This window comes from Dromiciops gliroides, chromosome 1 (assembly GCF_019393635.1).
Source record: "Dromiciops gliroides isolate mDroGli1 chromosome 1, mDroGli1.pri, whole genome shotgun sequence".
Taxonomy (NCBI): domain Eukaryota; kingdom Metazoa; phylum Chordata; class Mammalia; order Microbiotheria; family Microbiotheriidae; genus Dromiciops; species Dromiciops gliroides.
The window spans coordinates 612418568-612440686 of NC_057861.1; the positions used below are offsets into that span (position 1 = coordinate 612418568).

At 36.4% G+C, this 22119-nt stretch overlaps 1 protein-coding gene across 1 annotated transcript in view; it reads left to right on the forward strand.

The window, feature by feature from the left end:
* LOC122734846 (guanine nucleotide-binding protein subunit alpha-14) overlaps positions 1–22119 on the forward strand; it is a 279113-nt gene that overhangs the window by 254679 nt on the left and 2315 nt on the right. The window contains exons 4-6 of the mRNA XM_043975957.1: positions 10067–10195; positions 13487–13616; positions 19649–19802. Coding sequence (XP_043831892.1) covers positions 10067–10195; positions 13487–13616; positions 19649–19802 — 413 coding nt within the window. The remainder of the gene's footprint in view (positions 1–10066; positions 10196–13486; positions 13617–19648; positions 19803–22119) is intronic.

Sequence of the window (22119 nt, forward strand, 5' to 3'; positions counted from 1 at the left end):
GAAGCATGAAGCCCTGTCAGTGAGGATGGAGTGGGGAGGAGGGTAGTTCATATTAGGTGACCTAAGGGAATCTGAGGAAATGTCTTTAAAGATGTCTAGCTCATTAAAGCTACAGTTTGCACTTTGAGTATTGCTCAATTCACTGTTCACTTGTTTTTTAGCTATAGAGCTTAGAGAATTTGCCTTTTGATTCAGAGGCATTTCCAAAGAAGCAAATCAGAACTTCTGTGAAAATCAATGCAGACTCAGACTAGAGAAGTCCATTAGGATGGAAGTAAGGATCAGCAATAGCCTTCACAAGCAGCTTTATCAGGGAAAAATAATTATTACCCAGTAATTCTTAAACTTTTTGGTCTCCACACCCATTTATACACTGAAAAATTATTGAGGACCCCCTCATAACAGCTTTCGTTTACATGAGTTATAGCTGTTGTTATTTACTGTATTATAAGTTACACCATATTATTATTGTTATGAAAATAGTTTTGATATTTTGGTTCATTTTAAATAGTTTCAGGAACCCCTAGGCATCACTTGAACACACTTTTAGAAATACCATTCTAATTCATCCTAAGAATAGGGAAGTTACTTGATCTGGCATCTCTAACCAACTGAAATTACAGAATAATAAATATTAAAATTTGGAAGGAATTTTACTACCACTTCAGTATCTCCTCTAAAATATCCCTAAACAGTGGCAATCCAGGCTTCATTTGAAGATCTCTTGGGAGGGGAAATCTACCTTGGACAGTCTACTCTACACTTGGACAGTTCTGTTAGGAAAGATTTTCTTCACATCAAGCTTAAATTGGCATTTCTGTATGTTTTACACATTATTCTTAGTTCTGCCCTTGAGCACAAAAACAAGTCTCTTCTGCTTGCTATCTTTTCCAATACTTGAAAACAGCTTTAAGCACATCCTTTATCACGCTAAGTATTTGAAGTCGTTTAAACCATTTTTTCTTATTCCTCTTTAAGGCTGTAGTTTCAGTCCAGTTAAATAGGAATTGTTTTATTTGTGTGTGTTTGGGTGCAATATTTTACATATGTATGGGTGTGTGTGTGTGTGTTTGTATTTGAATTTTTTTTTTTAAGTGAGGCAATTGGGGTTAAGTGACTTGCCCAGGGTCACACAGCTAGTAAGTGTTCATTGTCTGAGGCCGGATTTGAACTCAGGTACTCCTGACTCCAGGGCCGGTGCTCTATCTACTGCGCCATCTAGCTGCCCCTGTATTTGAATTTTAAAGCTAATTTTGTAGGTCATGCCTAAATGTGAAATTAGGGGTGGAGGGAATGTAGTGCAAATGGAAAGGAAATGGCAAGAGTAGCTTTGGTAGAGTTTTGAGGGACAGAACCAAGATGACAGAGTAAAGAGAGCAACATTCCCTTATAAACAACTCTAAAATATTGTGCCAAATCAAATTCTTAAGCAGCAAAACCAGCAAAAAGTTTACAGTGGCACATTTGTCCAGCCCAGGACAACTTAGGTCAGAAGGAGAAGTCTGTGTTATTGAAGTGAAGGCTGGTCAGGAATGCAGCATGGTGGTGGCTGTAACAGTGAAAGTAACAGCAGCTGTACAAGGAGTACTCTCTGCTCAGACAGTAGGAAAAGCCTCAAAGAAAAATGCAGATTGGACAGAAGCCCAATAAGAATTCCTAGAAGAGCTAAAGAAAGAAATAAAAAAGAACAAAAAAAATTTAAATCAAATGGGAGCAATAGAGGAAAAATTTGGGAAGCAAATGAGAGATAGAAGAAAATTATGAATAGAAGATTAGCAGTTTGATAAAAGAGGCAGAAAAAATAATGAAGAAAATAACTCTTTAAAAACAGAATTGGCCAAATGGAAAAAGAGGAACAAAATCTCACTGAAGAAAATAATTCCTTAAAGATTAGAATTGGGCAAGTGGAATCTAATGACTCCATGAGACATCAAGAAACAATGAAACAAAGTCAGAAGAAAGAAAAAAAATAGAACATGTAAAATATCTCATCAAGAAAAGAACTGACCCTAAAATAAATTGAGAAGATATAATTTCAGAATTATTTGCAACCAAATCCATAAAACAAGTCTAGACATCACATTATAAGTAATTGTAAAGGAAATTTGCCCCAATTCCATAGAACCAGATAATAGAAATTGAAAGAATCTATCAGTATTTCCTGAAAGAGATCTGAAATTGAAAACTCCCAGGAATATCATAAGCAAATTTCAGAGCTCCCAGGTCAAGTAGAAAAAACTGAAAGCAGCTAAAAAGAAATAATTCTCAGACAAAGTAAAAACAAAAGTAAACGTAATTAAAATGACAAGCAGTGGAACCACTTTTTGCTAAAAGGTTTCATAAACAATGAAGTAATATCAATACTAAATGTATATGCATCAAATAGCACAGCATTCAAATTCTTAAAGGAATTGTTAAATGAATTACAGGAGGAAATAGAGAGTAAAACTCTACTAGTAGGGGACCTCACCTTTCTTCTCTCAGAGCTTGAAAAATCTAATCATGAAATAAATAAGTAAAAAAAGATGAATAGAATCTTAGAAAAGTTAGGTATTATAGATGTCTGGAGAAAACTGAATGGGAATATAAAGGAGGTATATATTTTTCTCAGTTGTACATGGCACCGTAACAAAAATTGACCATGTATTAGGGCATAAAAACCTCACAAACAAATGCAGAAAAAATAGAAATATTAAATGTGTCATTTTCAAACCATAATGTAATAACTGCATCCAAATAAATGGCATTGGAAGCATAGATTAAAAATTATTTGAAAACTAAATAATCTAATACTAAAGAATGAATGGGTGTGGGGCAGCTGGGTGGCGCAGTGGATAAAGCACCGGCCCTGGATTCAGGACTCCCTGAGTTCAAATCCGGCCTCAGATACTTGACACTTAACTAGCTGTGTGACCCTGGGCAAGTCACTTAACCCTCATTGCCAAGCAAAAAACCCCACAAAAAACAAAAGAATGAACGGGTGAAAGAACAATTCATAGACAAAAATAAATAGGGATAATGACGACGATGAGACAACATACCAAAATATGTGGGCTGTTACCAAAGGAGTACTTAAGGGAAAATTTATATCCCCAAACCCTCACATGAATAAAAGGGAGAAAGAGAAAAATCAATGAATTGGGCATGTAACTTAAAAAAAAAAAACTAGAAAAAGAGCTAATTAAAAATCCCTAGATACCTGAATAAAAGTCCTGAAAATCAAAGAAAAGATTAATAAAATGGAAAGTTAATGCAAATTGAACTAATAAATAATTAAAACTTGGAGTTAGTTTTATGAATAGCCAATAAAATAGATAAACCATTATTTAATTTGGTCTAAAAAGGAAACAAGAAAACTGAACTACTGTTATCAAAAATAAAAAGGGTAAATTCAATACCAATGGAACTTAAATTAAAGCAATTATTAGGAATTATTTTGTCCAATTATATACTAATAAAACTGCCAATATAACTTAAATGTATGGGTATTTACAAAAATATAAATTGTACACATAAACAGAAAAGGAAATAGAAGGCTTAAATAGCCCTGTTAGAAAAGAAATTGAACAAAAGCCATAAATGAGCTTCCTAAGAAAAATATCCCTGACCAGATGGATTTACAAGGAAATTCTACCAAACATGTAAAGACCAATTAATTCAAATACTATATAAACTATTTGAAAAAGTAGGTAAAGGAGTTCTACCAAATTCTTTCTTTGATAAAAATATGGTTTTGATACTTAAGCCAGGGAGAATGAAAACAGAAAAAAGTATTATAGACCAAATTTCCTAATCAATATTAATAGAAAAAATTTAAATAGAATATTAGTGAGATTACAGCAATATATCACAGTGATCATGCATTATGACCAGGTGAGATTTATATCAGGACTGTAGGGCTGTTTCACTATTAGGAAAACTACTAGCATAATTGACCATATCAATGTCAAAAAACAATAAGTACAGAAAAAGCTTCTGATGAAATACAGCACCCATTCCTATTAAAAAGCACTAGAAAGTATAAGAAAAAATGGCACTTTTCTTAAAATTATAAATAGTGTTTATTTAAAACCAAGAGGAAGCATTGTCAATAATGGGGATAAATTTGAAACCTTCTGAAGAAGATCTGGAGTGAAGCAAGGATGCCCATTATCATCTGTATTATTCATTATTATACTAGAGATTCTAATTATAACAATAAGGTAAGAAAAAATGAAAGAATAAGAATAGGCAATGAAAAAACAAAACTATCACTCTCTTCAGTTGTTCTATTGGTATATTTTGAGAATTAACTAAAAACTAATTGAAACAATAACTTTTGTAAAATCACAGAATATAAGATAAAGCCACATAAATTTTCCACATTTCAATATATTACCCACAAAACCTAGCAGAAAGAGTAAGAAAGAAATATTCTACTTAAGATAATTATAGACAATTTAAGTACCTGGGAGTCTACCAGCCAAGATACACATAGGAACTATATGAACACAATTACAAAACACTTTTCATACAAATAAAGACAGGTCTTAATGATTAGAGAAATATTAATTGCTCATGAGTAGGCCAAGCTAATATAATAATAATAATGATGATGACAATTCTACTTAATAACTTACTTATTCAGGGCCATACCAAAGAATTGATTTATAGATCTAGAAAAAAAAATAACAACAAAGTTTATCTGGAAGAACAAAAGGTCAAGCATATCAAGAAAATCAATGGAAAAAAAAATTGAATGAAGGTGGCCTTAGCAGTACCAGATCTCAAACTATACTATAAAACAATAATCATCAAAACAATCAGGTAGTGGACAAGAAATAGAATGGTTGAAGAATGGACTAGATTGGGTACATAATATACAGTAGTAAATAACCGTAGTAATCCAGTTTTCACTAAACCTAAAGATCCAAATATTTCAGCAAGAACTCACTATTTGACAAAAACTTCTGGGAAAACTGGAAAGCAATTTGGTAAAAACTAGGCATAAACCAACATCTCCACCGTATGGCAAGATAAAGTCAAAATGGATACATATTTTAAATTAAGAGGATAATATAAGCAAATTGAGGAAGGATGCAAAAAAAACCAACTATCAAATCTATGTATAGAGAAGAGTTTATGACCAAGCAAGAGATGGAGAGGACTATAGGGATTGCAATGCATAATAATGACTACATGAAATAAAAAAGGTTTTGCACAAATAAAACCAATGCAACCAAATTTAGAAGGAAGGGAAATTGGGCCAGGGGTGGGAGTGGGGGCAATGTATAGAACTTTTATTGAAAGTTTCTCTGATAAAGGTTTCATTTCTCAGATATATACAGAACTGAGCCTAATTTATAAAAATAAGAACCATTCCCCAATTGATATACAGTCAAGGAATATGAACAAGAAGTTTTCTGATGAAGAAATAAAAACTATCTATAGTCATATGAAAACATGCTCTAAATCACTAATAATTAGAGAAATGCAAACTAAAAGAAATCTGAGGTACCACTTCACACCTACCAGATTGGCCAAGAAGATAGAAAAGGAAAATGACAAATATTGGAGGAAATATGGAAAAAAATAGAGACATTGGTGCATTTTTGGAGTTTGGAACTGCCTAACCATTCTATAGAACAATTTGGAACTATGCTTAAAGGACTATAAAACTGAATACTCCTTGATCCAGAAACACTGCTACTAAATCTATACCTCCAAAAAATATCAAAGAAAAAGGACCCATATATACAAATTTTACATACATATATATATAATTTTATACTATAGATAATATAATATATAGTATATATGATGTTTATATGTATATGTGTGTGTATATATGTATATATATGTGTATATGTGTGTGTGTGTGTATATATATATGAATGATGTGTGTACATGTAGATAGGTAGAAAAGCTCTTTTTGTGATGGTAAAGAATTTGAAATTCAAGGGATGCCCATCAGTTGGAAAATGGCTGACCTGGTCAGGGTGTATGATTGTGATGGAATGCTACTGTGCTAAAAGAAATGATGAGCAGGATGGTTACTAAAAAAAACTGGGGATATTTATGTGAATTGATGCAATGTGAAGTGAACAAAACCAGAACATTGAACAAAATAATAATAATGTTTGTAATGATGGACAACTGTGAAAGACTTAGCTCCTCTGATCAATCCAGTGATCTATGACAATTCCAACTCATCATGAAAAGTACTTTCCATTTCTAGAGAGAGAAATAATGAACTTTTAATTCAAATTGAAACAATCTTTCACTTTCTTTTTCTTGTTTCTTTTTAAATTTTACATGTCAATGGAAATGTTTTGTGTGATTTTACATCTATAATGGGTATCGTATTGCTTGTCTTATCAATTGATGGGAGAGGAGAAGGGCAAGAATTTGGAACTGAATATTTTTAAAAGGAATGTTAATAAGAAGTAATATTTTAAAAATTAAAAAACAACCATGATACAACTTCCAAACATTCATACACTCTGGGTTCCATTGCATAAGTTAATACCAGGATGCTGTCAGGTTGAGAGTTGATGAACACTTTCTCAGCTACTAAAAATGTGGTAGTCTGAGTTTTTGAAATAATCAACAAATCCAATGGGAAAACTTCGGTATAGGTACCATTCCACTGAAAGTTGGAAATGAAGAATAAATGGGGAGGCTAGCAAGAGGACTCTCATTAATCACACAACAAGATCAGAACATTTCTCATCATCACGTCCCATTTCTGGGTGTGTTCTGCAGAGAAGGAAAGCCCAGATTTATAGCAGTGACTCATAGTTCATACACTAATCTTTATTAGATCCAGGAGTTAAAAGCATGATTTCTCCATTAATCTTGTTAAAGGGAACTTTCCAAATGGAAGAAATATACTACCCAACTTTACCACATAGAAAATTAATTATATTTTGAAGTCTGGAGTTAAGACACCAAAGTCAGTAATTCAGATGTTGGGTTTGGAATATTTGTTTCACTATTCTTTTAAATTTTTTAATATGTTGTTATTTGGAAAATCACTTTAGATTTTCCTTGTGTGCCTATATGTGGGCACTTTGTACCATTTTTTCCAGAGGCTTTGTTTTGTGTGTACATGAGCCAAAAGAGGGTAAAGCCCATCCATTATTGTTTGTTTGCAAATTTATTCATGTTATGAAAATTGTGGATGATGGAGGTTATGAGAGGGAAGGGAAAGAGGAGGAGAGAGCATATGTGAAACTAGGTGGGCCTAAGTGTCCTGGGCAACCAAAAGGAGTTAAAAAACAACCTGCTTACAAACATTTTATTTCCTTTTGAGCTATCACACTAACCAGCCAAAGTATGTAACCTGACAAACAAGTGAGAAGTGCCAAGAAGGAAGAAAGAAGTTCTACACCAACATAATGTTTAAGATAGAAGAGACCCGGGGCAGCTAGGTGGCGCAGTGGATAAAGTACTGGCCTTGGATTCAGGAGGACCTGAGTTCAAATCCGGCCTCAGACACTTGACACTTACTAGCTGTGTGACCCTGGGCAAGTCACTTAACCCCAATTGCCTCACCAAAAAAACAAAACAAAAAGATAGAAGAGACCCAAGAGTGCCTCATTTTACAGAGTTGAAATGAGGTTAATATTATGATGATAACCTTAATAATGCCACTAAATTCAACTTTCTCATCTCTTCCCCCATTTCATTTTGATGGATATATATATAAATATAGATGATATAGATATATACACACTATATATGTATATATATAAAATTATAACCTTTGATTCCTTGACTACCTATCTTCTCAGTCTTTCTCTTGCTCTAATTTCACTTGACTGCCTATCTAGTCTTGTCAGTCACTTCAATGTAACCACAATTCTTGAAGAATTTCCTTATTACCTTGACCTTCTTTCCTCTTCAAGCCACAGTAGATGGCAAATGATCTGCATTGCCTCATAAAATGAAAGTCACTGGAAGCAAAAAAAGACTCAAGAAAACTTAGCATGAGACTCAGCTGAGCCATTGCATACAAAACATATTCAAAAATGAAACTTGCCTAAAGTCAACAAATAAATGGAGAGTGGAATGCATATAATTTATATAATATTTTCATAATGAGTTGTAATGGAACCACCTGAATTTGAACACTAATACTTCAGTCCCCAGTGTGTTATATAGGTAATTTGAAATAGCAGTTAAGAAGATAAATCCAAGAAAAGCAAATGAAGTTAAACAAGGAAGGTGACATAATCCTGAAAGGTCATTTTATAAGCTATCTCAGGATGAGGAAGATATGAAAAGAATAGAAAACATCATAAATAATGTTAATATCCAAAAGAGGATTGCAATTACATCAGTAATTTCCCAGCTATTCTTTCTCAACTTTAAAAATATTTATGAGAATAATGTACAAAATGTTGACGGTATCCTTGATGAAAAAAATAGAAGGTAACAGCAAGTAGGTTTTCACAATTTGTTTTCAATGACAAGCCATATATTTGCTGTTATACTTTTGACTGAGAGATTCAGAAAATATAAGCTCCCGTAAAACAGGAAAATTGCCCATATTTCTTAGAACAAGAGGACAAAGTGAAAAAATTTTTTAAATTATTCGTTACCTCCTGAAAGAATCCCCAAAATATGAACTCCCAGCAACATATTAGCCAAAATCCAGAGCTTCAAGCTCAAAGAAAAGATATTTTAAGCAGCCAGAAAGAAAGAATTCCGGTATCAAAGAGTCATAGTCAAGATCACACATGATTTAGCACCTATCAATGTGAAGAAGAGGAGAGCTTGGAATACAATATTCCAGAAGGCAAAGGATATAGGCTTATAGCTAAGAATAACATACCCAGCAAAACTTAGTATAATCCTAGAGAGGATTAAATGGATTGTACTTCCAAACACATCTGAAGAAAAATCCAGAGCTTCATAGAAACTTTAAATCCAAACACAGGTGTTAAGAGAAATATGAAAAGGTAAATATGAATGAACACTTATTAGGGACTAAACAAGGATAAACTATGAACATTCAAATATAAGGAGATGATAATATATTATTCTCTCTGAAGTCTATCATCACCAAGAGTCAATAGGAGTCTAGTTAGACAGAAGGTCTGGGAGTGATTTTGTCGAGTCTTCATGATTTTAAGAGATGAATGAAAAAAGAAGGGGGGAGGGGAAAAAGGGGAAATCATCTCAACATAATAATCATGTACAAGTAGACATCTATACAGATCAGGAGGAGGGGGTTAGAAGGAGCAGATGACACTTGAACCTGTCATCTGGACTGTTCAAAGCAGGGAAGAGCACACACAGAGTTACATATAGAAATACATTTCACTCAACACAGAAAAGTGGGGGAATAGAGAAGGGGAATTTATGTGGAGAGTAGATTAAGGGTGGCATTAGTCCTAAGCAAACAAAAATTACCAAAATATTTATGGCTCTTCTTCAAGTGGCAAAGAATTGGAATCTCAGGTTGTACCCATAAATTGGGAAATGACTGTGACTATAAGATATTATTATGCTTTAAGAAATAATGAATGGGATGATCTCAGAGAAACCCAGGAAGTTATATGAACTAATGCAGAGTGAAGTGAACAGAACCAGAACACTTTATACAGGAACAACAATACAGTCAAGACAAACAACTTGGAAGAAATTAGAAACTTTTATCAGTATAATGATCAACTATGATTCCATAAGACTAATGATTAAGCATGATTCCCACTTCCTGATAGATAGGTGAAAGACTCAGGGTCAAATAAAACAAACACACACACACACACATACATACATACATACATACATACATAGGCAAATATGATAGTAGTCAATTAATTATTAAGATTGCATAGTTATCTACCTAGGATCTAGAGAAGATAAATTGAATAATTTGCAGATTCCCTTGAAGGTGAGATCTGTCCCATCTTCTTCCTGAAATAGTCCTTTGGAGGGTGGGGTTTAAAGATTATGCATGTTGTTTAGTGCTATACTTTATAGAAGAATGTATTTATTTAATAGGAAGACAGCCTGCTTTTGCCAATAGGGTGTTCCTTGAAAATACATTTCAACTCACCTTTATTTGACCTTACAGTTACCTGAGTGATATTGATCGCATTGCCTTGCCATCATTTGTGCCAACACAACAAGATGTTCTCCGTGTCCGAGTGCCTACAACTGGAATTATTGAATATCCCTTTGATTTAGAAAATATTATCTTTCGGTAAGATGGTGACCTTATCTGAGTAGCCTGTTAAGAATCTGTAAATGCCACTGGTGGTTTTTTAAAATGGTGCCCAGGAACAAGAAACTCATTAATGCTCCCTAAGGTGTTTGATGGCCTTAGGATAGTATTTACAGCATCATAGGATCATAGATTTAAAGCAGGAAAGGGGTTTAGAGGCCATAAAGTCTAACTGTCTTATTTTCCATTTGTTTGAGGTGGGATTTGAAGTTAAGACTTTCTGATTCCAAGTCCAGTGTCCTATCTACTACATCATATTGCCTTTTTCCCCCCTGACAATGAAGGAAGCAGATATTGGGAGACTTGTCATGGGATAATTCTGAAATGAGGCATGCCTTGGGAAGAAAGAAAGGTCTGAGGAATAGAGTTCACTTTTTCATTGTTCTTACAGAGTTACATTCCCTTTTCCTGCAAATAGTTAATTGGCTGCTCATGTACTAGAAGCTGTTATTTCTTTGACTACTTAATTGACTATTTTGACAACTGATGCTTTTCCTCATTTAGGGAAAAGACAAAATTCCTTTCTAACATATATCATTGCTCTTTTGTTCTGCTTTAAACTTTGCTGATTTCTATCCTTTTCATAGTTGAGGTATTTCAAGAACAAAATTCAAGGTACCATGTACCATCTGTGGGGTCGGAGAATTCTACAAATCCAGCTTCTAACATCATCTGTGTGACTTTGGGCAGATCACTTACATTCCCTTGGCCTCAGTTCCTTCAACTAGATCTAGATGACCTCTGAGGGTCCTTTCAAGTCTAGATCTGTGAAGCTGTAATCAGAATTTTATTCAGTATTCCAGATTTGGATATGCTATAGTTTCATACTATGGTAGGATCATGTTTTCTGTTTCATCTCCATTATTGTTCTTGACAGTGCCCAATATTTTGTTTTCTTTCATTGGTTAAAAGATTACATTGGTCCAGGGGCAGCTAGGTGGCACAGTGGATAAAGCACCCGCCCTGGATTCAGGAGGACCTGAGTTCAAATCTGGACTCAGACACTTGACACTAGCTGTGTGACCCTGGGCAAGTCACTTAACCCTCATTGCCCCGCAAAAAAATAGAAAGAAAGAAAGATTGATTGATTGATTGATTCATTACATTGGTCCAGTGTCTTCAGGAAGTACTCCTGGGTCTCTCTTAAAACCCTCTCCTTTCATATGTTTACCTGTCTCCACAGTTAAGTTACAAGGTACTTGAGCTAGGGACTTATTAGTGTCCATCACAATGCTGGGTATGTAGTAAGCAGTTAATACTTATTGAATAAATGAATAGAAGGGAGGAATGGGTAGAGCTGAATCAATTGCATTGGTAAATGTGAATGGGATCAATGCCAAATTTTGGTGCGTTTTATGCTTTTTGAAAACAATTTTCAGGGCTTATCATACCACCAATTTACTCACTTATTCTCCAGGAACAACAATCTCTGTGGGTGAGGAAAGGTAGGAAAATGACCAACTTGGCTAATGATTGGGATTAGTGTATACACATAGCATGCTGGCTATATGTATTTAAAGGACTGTCATGTAGAAGAAGGATTACAGAATCACGGAATCTCAGGTGTAGAAAGGTCATTAGAAGCATTAAAAGGTAGCAGAGTCTATTAGAAAAAATACTGGCTCTGGAGATGGAGGACCTGGTTTCAAATCTCACTCTTTACAATTACTACCTCTGTGATATTGGGTAAATTATTGTATCTCCTTGGGCCAACCATTTCCTCATATGTAAAAGGAAGTTGAGCTAGATGTTCTCTGATGTCTCTGCTGGCTCTGAATCTAGCATATATCAAAGTCAGCCTATACTTAATGGGATCTTCTTTCCGGCATCACTGATGTGTTCATTCATTCTCTGCTTGAACATCTCTAGAGGGGGGGATCCTACTGTCTTCCAAGGCAGTCCTTTTCACCTTTGGACAACTGTTAAGAATCAAGTAGAAACTTTCTTCTCCTCAGCTTCTACTATTACTCCCAGTTCTACCCTCAATTCCTCTTCTCCATGATAATTTTTAGTATTCAACTGCAACTATTATCTCCCTCCTAAATCTTCTCTCCTTCAGGTGAAACATCCTCCATTCCTTGAACTGACCTCATGTAATACTATATTGTGGCCAGTTCATCACTGTAGTCTTCTTCCTCTGGGTGCTTTCCAGCTTATCCGCTCCTTTCCTAAAATGTAGTGCCTCAAACCGAACAGAGTACTCCAGGAAAAGGTATGTTAGTGGAACTATGACCTCCTCCTTTTGGGATGAAATTTCTTCTTGGCACCCAAGAATAGGACCAGGAGACATAGGTGAAAATTGTAGAGAGGAAGATTTAGACTTGTATGGAAGAACTTCCTAACAATTGGAGACATCCAAACATAGAATGAGCTGCTTTCAGCAATAAGTAGGTAGATGATAGAGCAAGCATTTATTAAACACTTACTATGTACTAGGCACTGTGCTAAATGCTGGGAATACAAATATTAGCAAAAAGTACATGTCCTAGGGGCAGCTAGGTGGTGCAGTGGATAGAGCACTGGCCTTGGATTCAGGAGGACTTGAGTACAAATCCAGCCTCAGACACTTAACACTTACTAGCTGTGTGACCCTGGGCAAGTAAATTAACCTCAATTGCCTCACCAAAAAAAAAAGTACATGTCCTCCAGGAGCTTGTCTCCTTGAGGCAAGTAGAGGAAGATATACCTAGTTCTGAGCAAGATAAGATAGGTTATCCATTGGAGCCCAGGTTCCAGAGGTGGAATCCAAGATTCCAGTCAGGAGGAAGTAGAGATCTTAGCAGGATAGTAGTAGCCTGCAGAGTTTGGAGCTGGTGACTGAGAAGTGAAGTGGAGGTTTGGTACTGGGGCAGATAGAGAAAAAGCTCACCTATCTGAGCATGAGCTTGGATAGTAGTTTCCCCTCACAGGAAGTCTTCAAGCAGAGTCTGGATGACCACTTTGGAGTATGTATTGGTGAAATAGGTTCATGGGTCCCTTCCAGATCTGAAACTATGTTCTGAGACTCTGAGTATTTGAAGGGAAGTAAATATCTCCTACATTGAAATTCAATATTTATAGCTCCATCACTGTGGAGTCCATAGTAGGGCCGCCCATTTGCAAGGGCAGAACTGCTTGTATTAATAAGGACACCATCTAGGACTAAGATTGAGGAAATCTTGCTGAAGGAGGCATTCAAAACATTTCTTTTCTCCAATAAACAAAGACTTTTCTGTAAAGAATAAAGAGCTGTGTAATCTCAGAGTCATGTTTTCTGTTTCTACTGGGCAGGATGGTGGATGTCGGAGGCCAGAGGTCTGAGAGACGGAAATGGATCCACTGTTTTGAAAGTGTCACCTCCATCATTTTCTTAGTAGCTCTGAGTGAATATGATCAAGTCCTGGCTGAGTGTGACAATGAGGTAAGCTGGATATAAAACATAAGTGGCTTTGAAAAAGTATTACTTATTCTTAAAGAAAGTGAAGAACAGATCTTGGTGTTGGACTCTATTTCCTGGGTTTAATCATTTAGGATAAACAAACTTCTTCAGGGGGGTTGGGAGTGGGCAGTGGATAGGCACATCCTCAAGCTTCAGGCTTTTTTGCTCTGTTTTCAGAGCTAGTTCTAGGGGTTTGGAAGTTTTGGGTGCTTCCAAGGTGGTGTGGTATGGGGAGAAGTATGGTTTCTGCTCTGTTGGTCTGCACTTTACCTATTAAGGGCCCCTGATTCCTTGAGATTACAATTGATGCTGATCCTCTCTCTCTGTCTCTCTGTCTCTCTCTGTCTCTCTCTGTCTCTCTCTGTCTCTCTGTCTCTCTGTCTCTCTCTCTCTCTCACACACACACACACACACACACACACACACACACACACACACACACACACCTTTCACCCCACTTGAGACTGGAAACAATACTATTCCTCAGGGTCTTTCATCCCTTGGATCCAAAAATGATACTGCCCCTAAGGTCTTCCACTCCCTCTTGACTGAAAGTTCTCCTCTCTGCCCTTGAATTATAACCCATAAGTGGGTATAGGCAATTGAGTTGCTGAACAGGTCTAGTCCTATTCTAGTACTATCCTTTGTTTTTTTGTTTGCTTTTTAATATATAAACATTTTTTATTTAAAAGTTTTGAGTTCCAAATTCTGTCCTACCATCCCTGAGGTGGTAAGCAATCAAATATAGGTTATACATGTGCAATTATGTAAAACATTACCATATTAGTCATTTTGTATAAGAAGACTCAAAAGAAAAAATAGTGAAAAATAGCATGCTTCAGTCTGTGTTCAATCAATATATTCTTTCTTTGGAGGTGGATAGTATGCTTCTTCATTAGTCCTTTGGATCCTTGTATTTCTGAGAGTGGCTGTCATTTACAATTCATCAAACAATATTGCTGTCACTGCGCACAACAATCTCTGGGTTCTGCTCACTTTAGAATACATCAGTTCATACAAGTCTTTCCAGGCCTTTCTGAAATCCTGCTTATCATCTCTAATATAGTGTTATCCTTTGTAATTTCTTTCTGACCATTTTCCAGGTCCCCTTACTATCTCTGGTTTGAGAACTCGTGAAGCTGCTCCTAACCACTTAGTCCCACTATTTTTCATCACTGTGGCTTCTGGGTTAGCCTCCTCCCCCATGTCACAGATATCTTTTTCCAACCTTCTCTGTTGTTTTGGGCTAGAAGAATGTTTCATTCTGACCTTTTGTCAGCTCTGTCCCTCCAGAGTTAGATGTGAGGTGTTATTTTAAAGTTGTTTGGAGGGAAATGTTGGGAGAGCTCAGCTGAGTGCTTTCTCTATTCTGCCATTTTGGCTCCACCCCAAGAAGTGAAATAAAATATATTTTAAACAAAATGTTTTGTAAAAACATGTCTTGATTTTTAGTTTGGAAAATATAATCACTATCAATATGGAGGCTGTTTCAACTCTGCTAAAAGGGAGGTTAGGTTTGTTTTGAATTACAGCTAGGCCCTCAAAGAACAGACTCCAGTGGCTCTTCTTAACTCCTTATAAGACTCGAGATTCTCTAGATAGGATCTTCCAGACTCCTAGTTTCTCCTGACACCACCATACCCATACCTCTGAGTTGTCTTGAAGAAGCTTTGCCATTTCATACTCTTTCATGTGAAAGCATTCCTGGGGTTCGTTGCAGTCCCTTTTCCCCAGTGTAGAATTTTCAGTCAAATTCATAGATCTTTTTTCATGTTCTTCCGCTCCCCCCGCCCCCCCCGCCCCAGCCCTCAAAGCATTAACCAAAATACACCTTGGAGAATAACATTGATATTGGGCTTTAAAGTTTATAAAGTACTTAAATAGATTATTTCCTTTGAGGTTTACAATTACCCTTTGGGATAGGTATGCAACACATTGTTTCTCCATTCTATGGATAAGGAAATTAAGACTCAAAAAGGTTGTGATGTTGCCATGTCACATAACTATTGTCAGGGGTTCTTCCTGACTCCAAGTCTGACACACCATCTATTTTGCCACATACCTTGGAGTTGTATTCCTAATTTGTTTTTCCCTAATGAGACCTGCATTATTTGAAAATGTCCCTGCAAAATGGTGTCCTGAAGTATGACAATACTGTCCCAACACTCCCATGACTCTGGCAGCCACCAAACTTGATACAAATGATAATAAAAACATGATCAAGAAAATAAAGATAATAATACCAGTCACTGATATCCTCAAGGCTTAGCCAAGGCAAAAGGAGATTGGTGGGAATCGAATGTTCAGCACTCATAGTAAGGGGCCTTAAGACTTATGTGGTGGGGTGATAGAACTTTTTTCCATTCCCTATGAGGGTACATTGTGCTGTTATATGTATGATGTGTTGTTATATGATGATGTGTGGTGCTATATGTTCTGCAGTCATACCTACATCAGTCACCATTTTGAGGGAAGGTGGCTGCTGTTTTCATTGGCATGGTCCTGCCCATCTCCAATCCTACACCCCCATGCACTTTTATAAGCTTCATTTAGAGTGGCAGAGCCTTCACACAGTGCCAACGTCTTGCTATTGATTAAGTCAGTTTCTTTCTATAAAACCTTTTAAACCAACCGGTATCCCAATTTGGTTTTATTTGTTTAAAGAGTAAGAACTTTGGGGCAGCTAGGTGGTGCAGTGGATAGAGCACCGGCCCTGGATTCAGAAGGACCTGAGTTCAAATTTGGCCTCAGACACTTAACACTAGCTGTGTGACCCTGGGCAAGTCACTTAACCCCAATTGCCTCACCAAAAAAAAAGAAAAAGAGTAAGAACTTTTTTTTTTCCCATTCTACTTCAACTAAACCCTAAACATGACAAACCTGCTTAAAGCCTTATTTCTCAAAAGTCGGCTTCTTGCTCTGTGTGCTCAAACCACTAAACCAACATGCTTGGTTTTTCTGTGGAAACCAAGCATAATCTTCTTTAAAGACTTTTTTCCGTAAGACAACTGTTGAAGTTAGGCATTTGAAGTTGATGTTAGGCATTTCAAAGATATTTCCTAAATCGTTTTTTCAGAGGCCTCAAATGGAAAGAACTTGAGTAAAATGTTACTTTTCAGTACTTTGAATTATTCCTCAACCTCTGTTCTCTGTATAACATCGTACAGTCCATTGCAACATAACACATTTACAACAACCCTTCCTAACACACAACATACATCTACAAGCCAGATGAAGGATGCAATTTCTGGTTATAAATTTCAAATCTCAGGTTGGCTAATAAAGTGAGGTAGCGTGGTGGGTGGGGGAGGGGTGTGTGGTGGTGGAGACAGATTAGTGTGTTACTGTTGAATAGTAACATTTCCCTTCCTCCTCCCCATTCCTGTCCCTGCACACTCCACCTCCCCCATTAATGGGTCTGCCCAGCTGTAGCAGTGTGCCTTAATTTTTTCTCAAGTTAAGTTTCAAGTTCTTTTCCTCTTAATGGAAAAACATGGAAGAAAACAAAGCCTTGTTTAAATCTAGTTGATCACCATCAAGATGGGTCATTTTTATCCTTTTAGAACAGATCCAGCCTGCTTCTGCTAGATATCTATCACTTCCATTATTTAGCATTAATAAATTAATACCGGGGCAGCTAGGTGGCGCAGTGGATGGAGCACCAGCCCTGGAGTCAGGAGTGCCTGGGTTCAAATCCAGCCTCAGACACTTAACATTTACTAGCTGTGTGACCCTGGGCAAGTCAACCCCAGTTGCCTCACTAAAAAAAAAATAAAAATAAAAAAATAAATTAATACCAATGTCTGGACTTCCTTCATGATCTTCTTTGCTTTTTATATGAAGTTTTTTTCTGATCCTACCCCTGCTACTCCCAACTACTAGTGTACTATCCTTAGATACCTTCTATTGATCTACTTGGTATTTATTCTATATACAATGATGCCACGTAACTGTATCCTACAACAGAAGGTAAGCTCCTTGTGAATCGGGATTGTTTGATTCTTTGTATTTACATACCCAGCATCTAGCACAGTGCCTGACACATAGTATGTAGGTGATTAATAAATGCTGGATTGCCAAAGAAATCATGGAAAGGGGAAAGGGACCCACATGTACAAAAATATTTATAGCTGCTCTTTATGTGGTGGCAAGGAATTGGAAGTTGAGGGGATGCCCATCAATTAGGGAATGGCTGAACAAGTTGTGGTATATGAATACAATGGAATACTATTGTGCTGTAAGAAACGATGAGCAGGAGGAGTTCAGAGAAACCTGGAGGGTCTTGCATGAGCTGATGATGAGTGAGATGAGCAGAACCAGAAGAACATTGTACACAGTATCATCAACATTGTGTGTTGATCTACTGTGATGGACTATATTCTTCTCACCAATGCAATGGTACAGAAGAGTTCCAGGGAACTTACAATAGAAGAGGATCTCCAAATCCAGGGGGAAAAAAAAGAACTGTGGAGTATAGATGCTGAATGAACCATACTATTTCTTTTGTTTTTCGTGCTGATGTTTTTCTATTTTGAGGTTTTTCATCATTGCTCTGATTTTTCTCTTATAACATGACTAATGCAGAAATATGTTTAATGTTATTATGTATATATACGTGTGTGTGTGTGTGTATATATATATATATATGGAAAAAATAAAATACCTTATATGTAAAATTAAATTAAAAAATAAATGCTGGATTGGTTTTTTAAAATTAATAAAGTATTTTATTTTTTCCCGTTATATGTAAAGATAGTTCTCAACTTTTGTTTATACAAGCTTTCCAATTTCAGATTTTTCTCCCTCCCTCCCCTCCCTCTTCCCCTAGACAGCAGATAATCTGATATACGTTATATATATATATATACATATATATATATATATTCACACATAATAACATTAATCCTATTTCTGCATTAGTCATGTTGTAAGAGAAAAATCAGAGCAATGATGAAAAACCTCAAAATAGAAAAAACAACAGCACCAAAGACAAAAGAAATAGTATGGTTCATTCAGCATCTATACTCCACAGTTGTTTTTTTTTCCTTGGATTTGGAGATCCTCTTCTATTATCATGAGTTCCCTGGAACTCTTCTGTACCATTGCATTGGTGAGAAGAATATAGTCCATCACAGTAGATCAACACACAATGTTGATGATACTGTGTACAATGTTCTTCTGGTTCTGCTCATCTCACTCATCATCAGCTCACGTAAGACCCTCCAGGTTTCTCTGAACTCCTCCTGCTCATCGTTTCTTACAGCACAATAGTATTCCATCGTATTCATATACCACAACTTGTCCAGCCATTCCCCAATTGATGGGCATCCCCTCAACTTCCAATTCCTTGCCACCACATAAAGAGCAGCTATAAATATTTTTGTACATGTGGGTCCCTTTCCCCTTTCCATGATTTCTTTGGAAAAAAGACCCAAAAGTGGCATTGCTGGGTCAAATGGTATGGATAGCTTTATCGCCCTTTGGGCATAATTCCAAATTGCTCTCCAGAATGGTTGGATCAGTTCACAATGCTGGATTGTTTGGTACATGCCCATATGCATTTGGCATAGACCTTGACCTAAATGATCTTGCCCACTTAAATGGTTGACTATGATTGGGATTCTATTGATTTCTCATGACAGACACAATGATTATCATGTGAAGGCAGAAAATTGAATACTTTTGTCAAGTGCAATTTCACAAAACTGTTGCTTTTTTAGATGGGTGTAAAGATAGTAATGGAGGATTTATATGGAAAAATAACCTATTGACCTCTTTAGCACTCTTTGTTGTGGGTTGTGCCTCCTTCCCCTCTTTGTTCACTCCTTGGAATAGAAATCATAGTAAGTGTTCTTTATATGTACTTGGCAGTGATCCCAAGACCTCAGGATTGAGAGAGGTGGCACCTGAATGGGGATGGTTTAGTTGAGGAGTTGGAAACATACTTGGCATGTCAATTTGATAGTGTTTCTTTTCTCTTAAGCTTAATACCAAGATCTCTATTTTCTACACAGAATCGCATGGAAGAGAGCAAGGCTTTATTTAAAACCATCATCACTTACCCCTGGTTTCTGAACTCATCAGTGATTTTGTTCTTAAACAAAAAAGATCTTTTAGAAGAGAAAATCATGTACTCCCATCTTATCAGCTACTTCCCAGAATACACAGGTAAGAATCTGATTATGTACAAGAATTAATGCTATAAATAACTGCATCACCTCAGTTTATTGGTTACATTTTACAGTGTCACATGCCTTTTGTTCCAGCTGCCTCCCTAGTGGGGTGATAGACAGTTAGAATCACTGCTTACTGTAGGAAATATGTAGCATCTTTATCATTAGGAGTCTTAAAAAAAATAGGACCTTTGATCTAGAGTTGGAAGGGACCTTGGAGGTCAATTCGTCATCTTTCAGGTGATGAAAGTGAGGCCCAGATGAAATGAGTTGCTCAAGGTCATATTGCTAGAAGTAGCAGAAAGATGATTTGATCAGGGTTCTCTGACTCCAAATCTAAGTTAGAAAAGCACTTGTCCGGAATGCCTAGTTCCAGTGATGATCTAGTATGTAGAGATAAGGATAGCCACAGGACATCTGAATGCCTTCCATGACCCTCTCGAAATGGAATTCTAGAACACTGCTCTTTTTGCCCATTTTATTGTATACATGATTCTGATTTGTGAACCATGGCCTCTCCATGGGTGCTGTTCATTAACTGCTCTACTTTTATGAGCCCCTCTACTTGTGCAATGACACATATGGGCACCAATGTTGATGTTAAAGCATCTAACTGCAACTCTCAGGGGAGGAAAAAGTGAGCATAACAATGAAATCAACTAAGGGGGTTTTTATATAACAATATAGTATTGGAATTTCCAAGGAGAAAGGAAGGGTCGAAAGAAGGAAATTCACCTTAAGCCTTAGAGTATCTTTTAGATACTCTCTAATATGACAAGTAAATCCATGTTATATTTACCAAGACTTGGCCAAGGAACCTATTCCCTTACTTCTATCCTGGTGAGATTGGTTTGAGGCTGAAAAACAGGCCCGAACCAAGGACCTTGGAGAATCTTCTTAAGAGGCAAACAATAGGGTGGGCTGCTAACTGTGCGAGTACTGGGGAAGACCTTGGAAAATATAAGCCAGAAACATTTGCTATCCAGTGGGAGAGGTTATGTTTGGTTGCTCTCTTTGGCCCAGCACTTGAAGTGAAGTAGAGGGAATATACCTGAAGAGAAGCAGCAGTAGAAAAATGAAGAAACAGCATCTTCTTTCAAAAGGATTAAAGTTTAATGCTGTGAAGTCATGATTCTCTAGGAGGTGATCATAGGATCACAAACCCGTGCTTGAAAAGACCTTAAAGGTCATCAGTACAAACCTCTTATTTTACCCATAAGGAAATTAAAGCCCAGGTAAGTTAAGTGACTTAACCAGGGTAACGTAGCTAGTAAGACTCTTAAGATTTGAACCTAGGACTTCCAGAGGCTAAATCTCGTGCATTGTTCTCTAATAATGTCCTGTGTGAATGATCCTGCGCCTTTGGTTCCACTCTGGCTTTGGTTTTCCTCCTAGTTAGTAGTTCTCCAGCAAGAAGGCAAGAGAGTGATCAGTTTATGTTACATTTAAGTTAAATAAAATGATAAAAATCAAAATTTAATATTAAGACAAATTTTATCAAATATGTTTAATAAAATGTACTTAATGTAATTAAATTTAAATATTAATATAATTGGTTATATTTATAACATGTTTGATATATTTATAATTGAAATGATATACACACACATCAAGCTAAATTTTTCTGGGCCTGTGTGTGATCTCAGGTTTTTACCAGCTATTCTAACATAAAGCAGAATGAGATAATTGCTTTCCTCCAATTACAAAGTATATGTTATGGGGGCTCAGATAAAAGAGAAAGCAGAAATACTTTGTTTTCATTTTGCTTCTTTCTTCTCCATCATGAAGGAATTTCAAACTGGAAGGGGAAGAACAAACTTGATTGAGGAAGAGTTGAAGTCCTCAATAAGAGAGAAGGATAATAAGAGTGTAACTGGCTGTTTAAATGAGTTCAGGTTTCCATGTCCCAATGAATCCCAGAGTAAATAAAGAACTTTCAGATTATCACAGAGCTATTCTTATTAATGTTTAAGACATTATGCAGAACAAAAGAAGTCCCAGAAAACCGAAGGGAGGCAGATATTTTCAAAGGGGTGAGAAAGGTTTCTAGAGACTAGTGAGCTTAATGTAAATTCCTAGCAAATTTCTGGAGTGTTATTCAACTGATGTTTTATGAGCACGTAGAAAAGCAGGTAGCAATCATTAGGAACCTACTTCTATGGGTTCACTAAAATTAATGCTGCCAAACTAAATTGCTTGTGTGTGTGTTTTAAACAAGGGTATTAGGACAAGGCAAGTGAGGGAAAATGATAGCAATATAATATTTCTAGATTTTAGCAAGCCATTTGACAAAATTATTTTGGAGCTAGAGA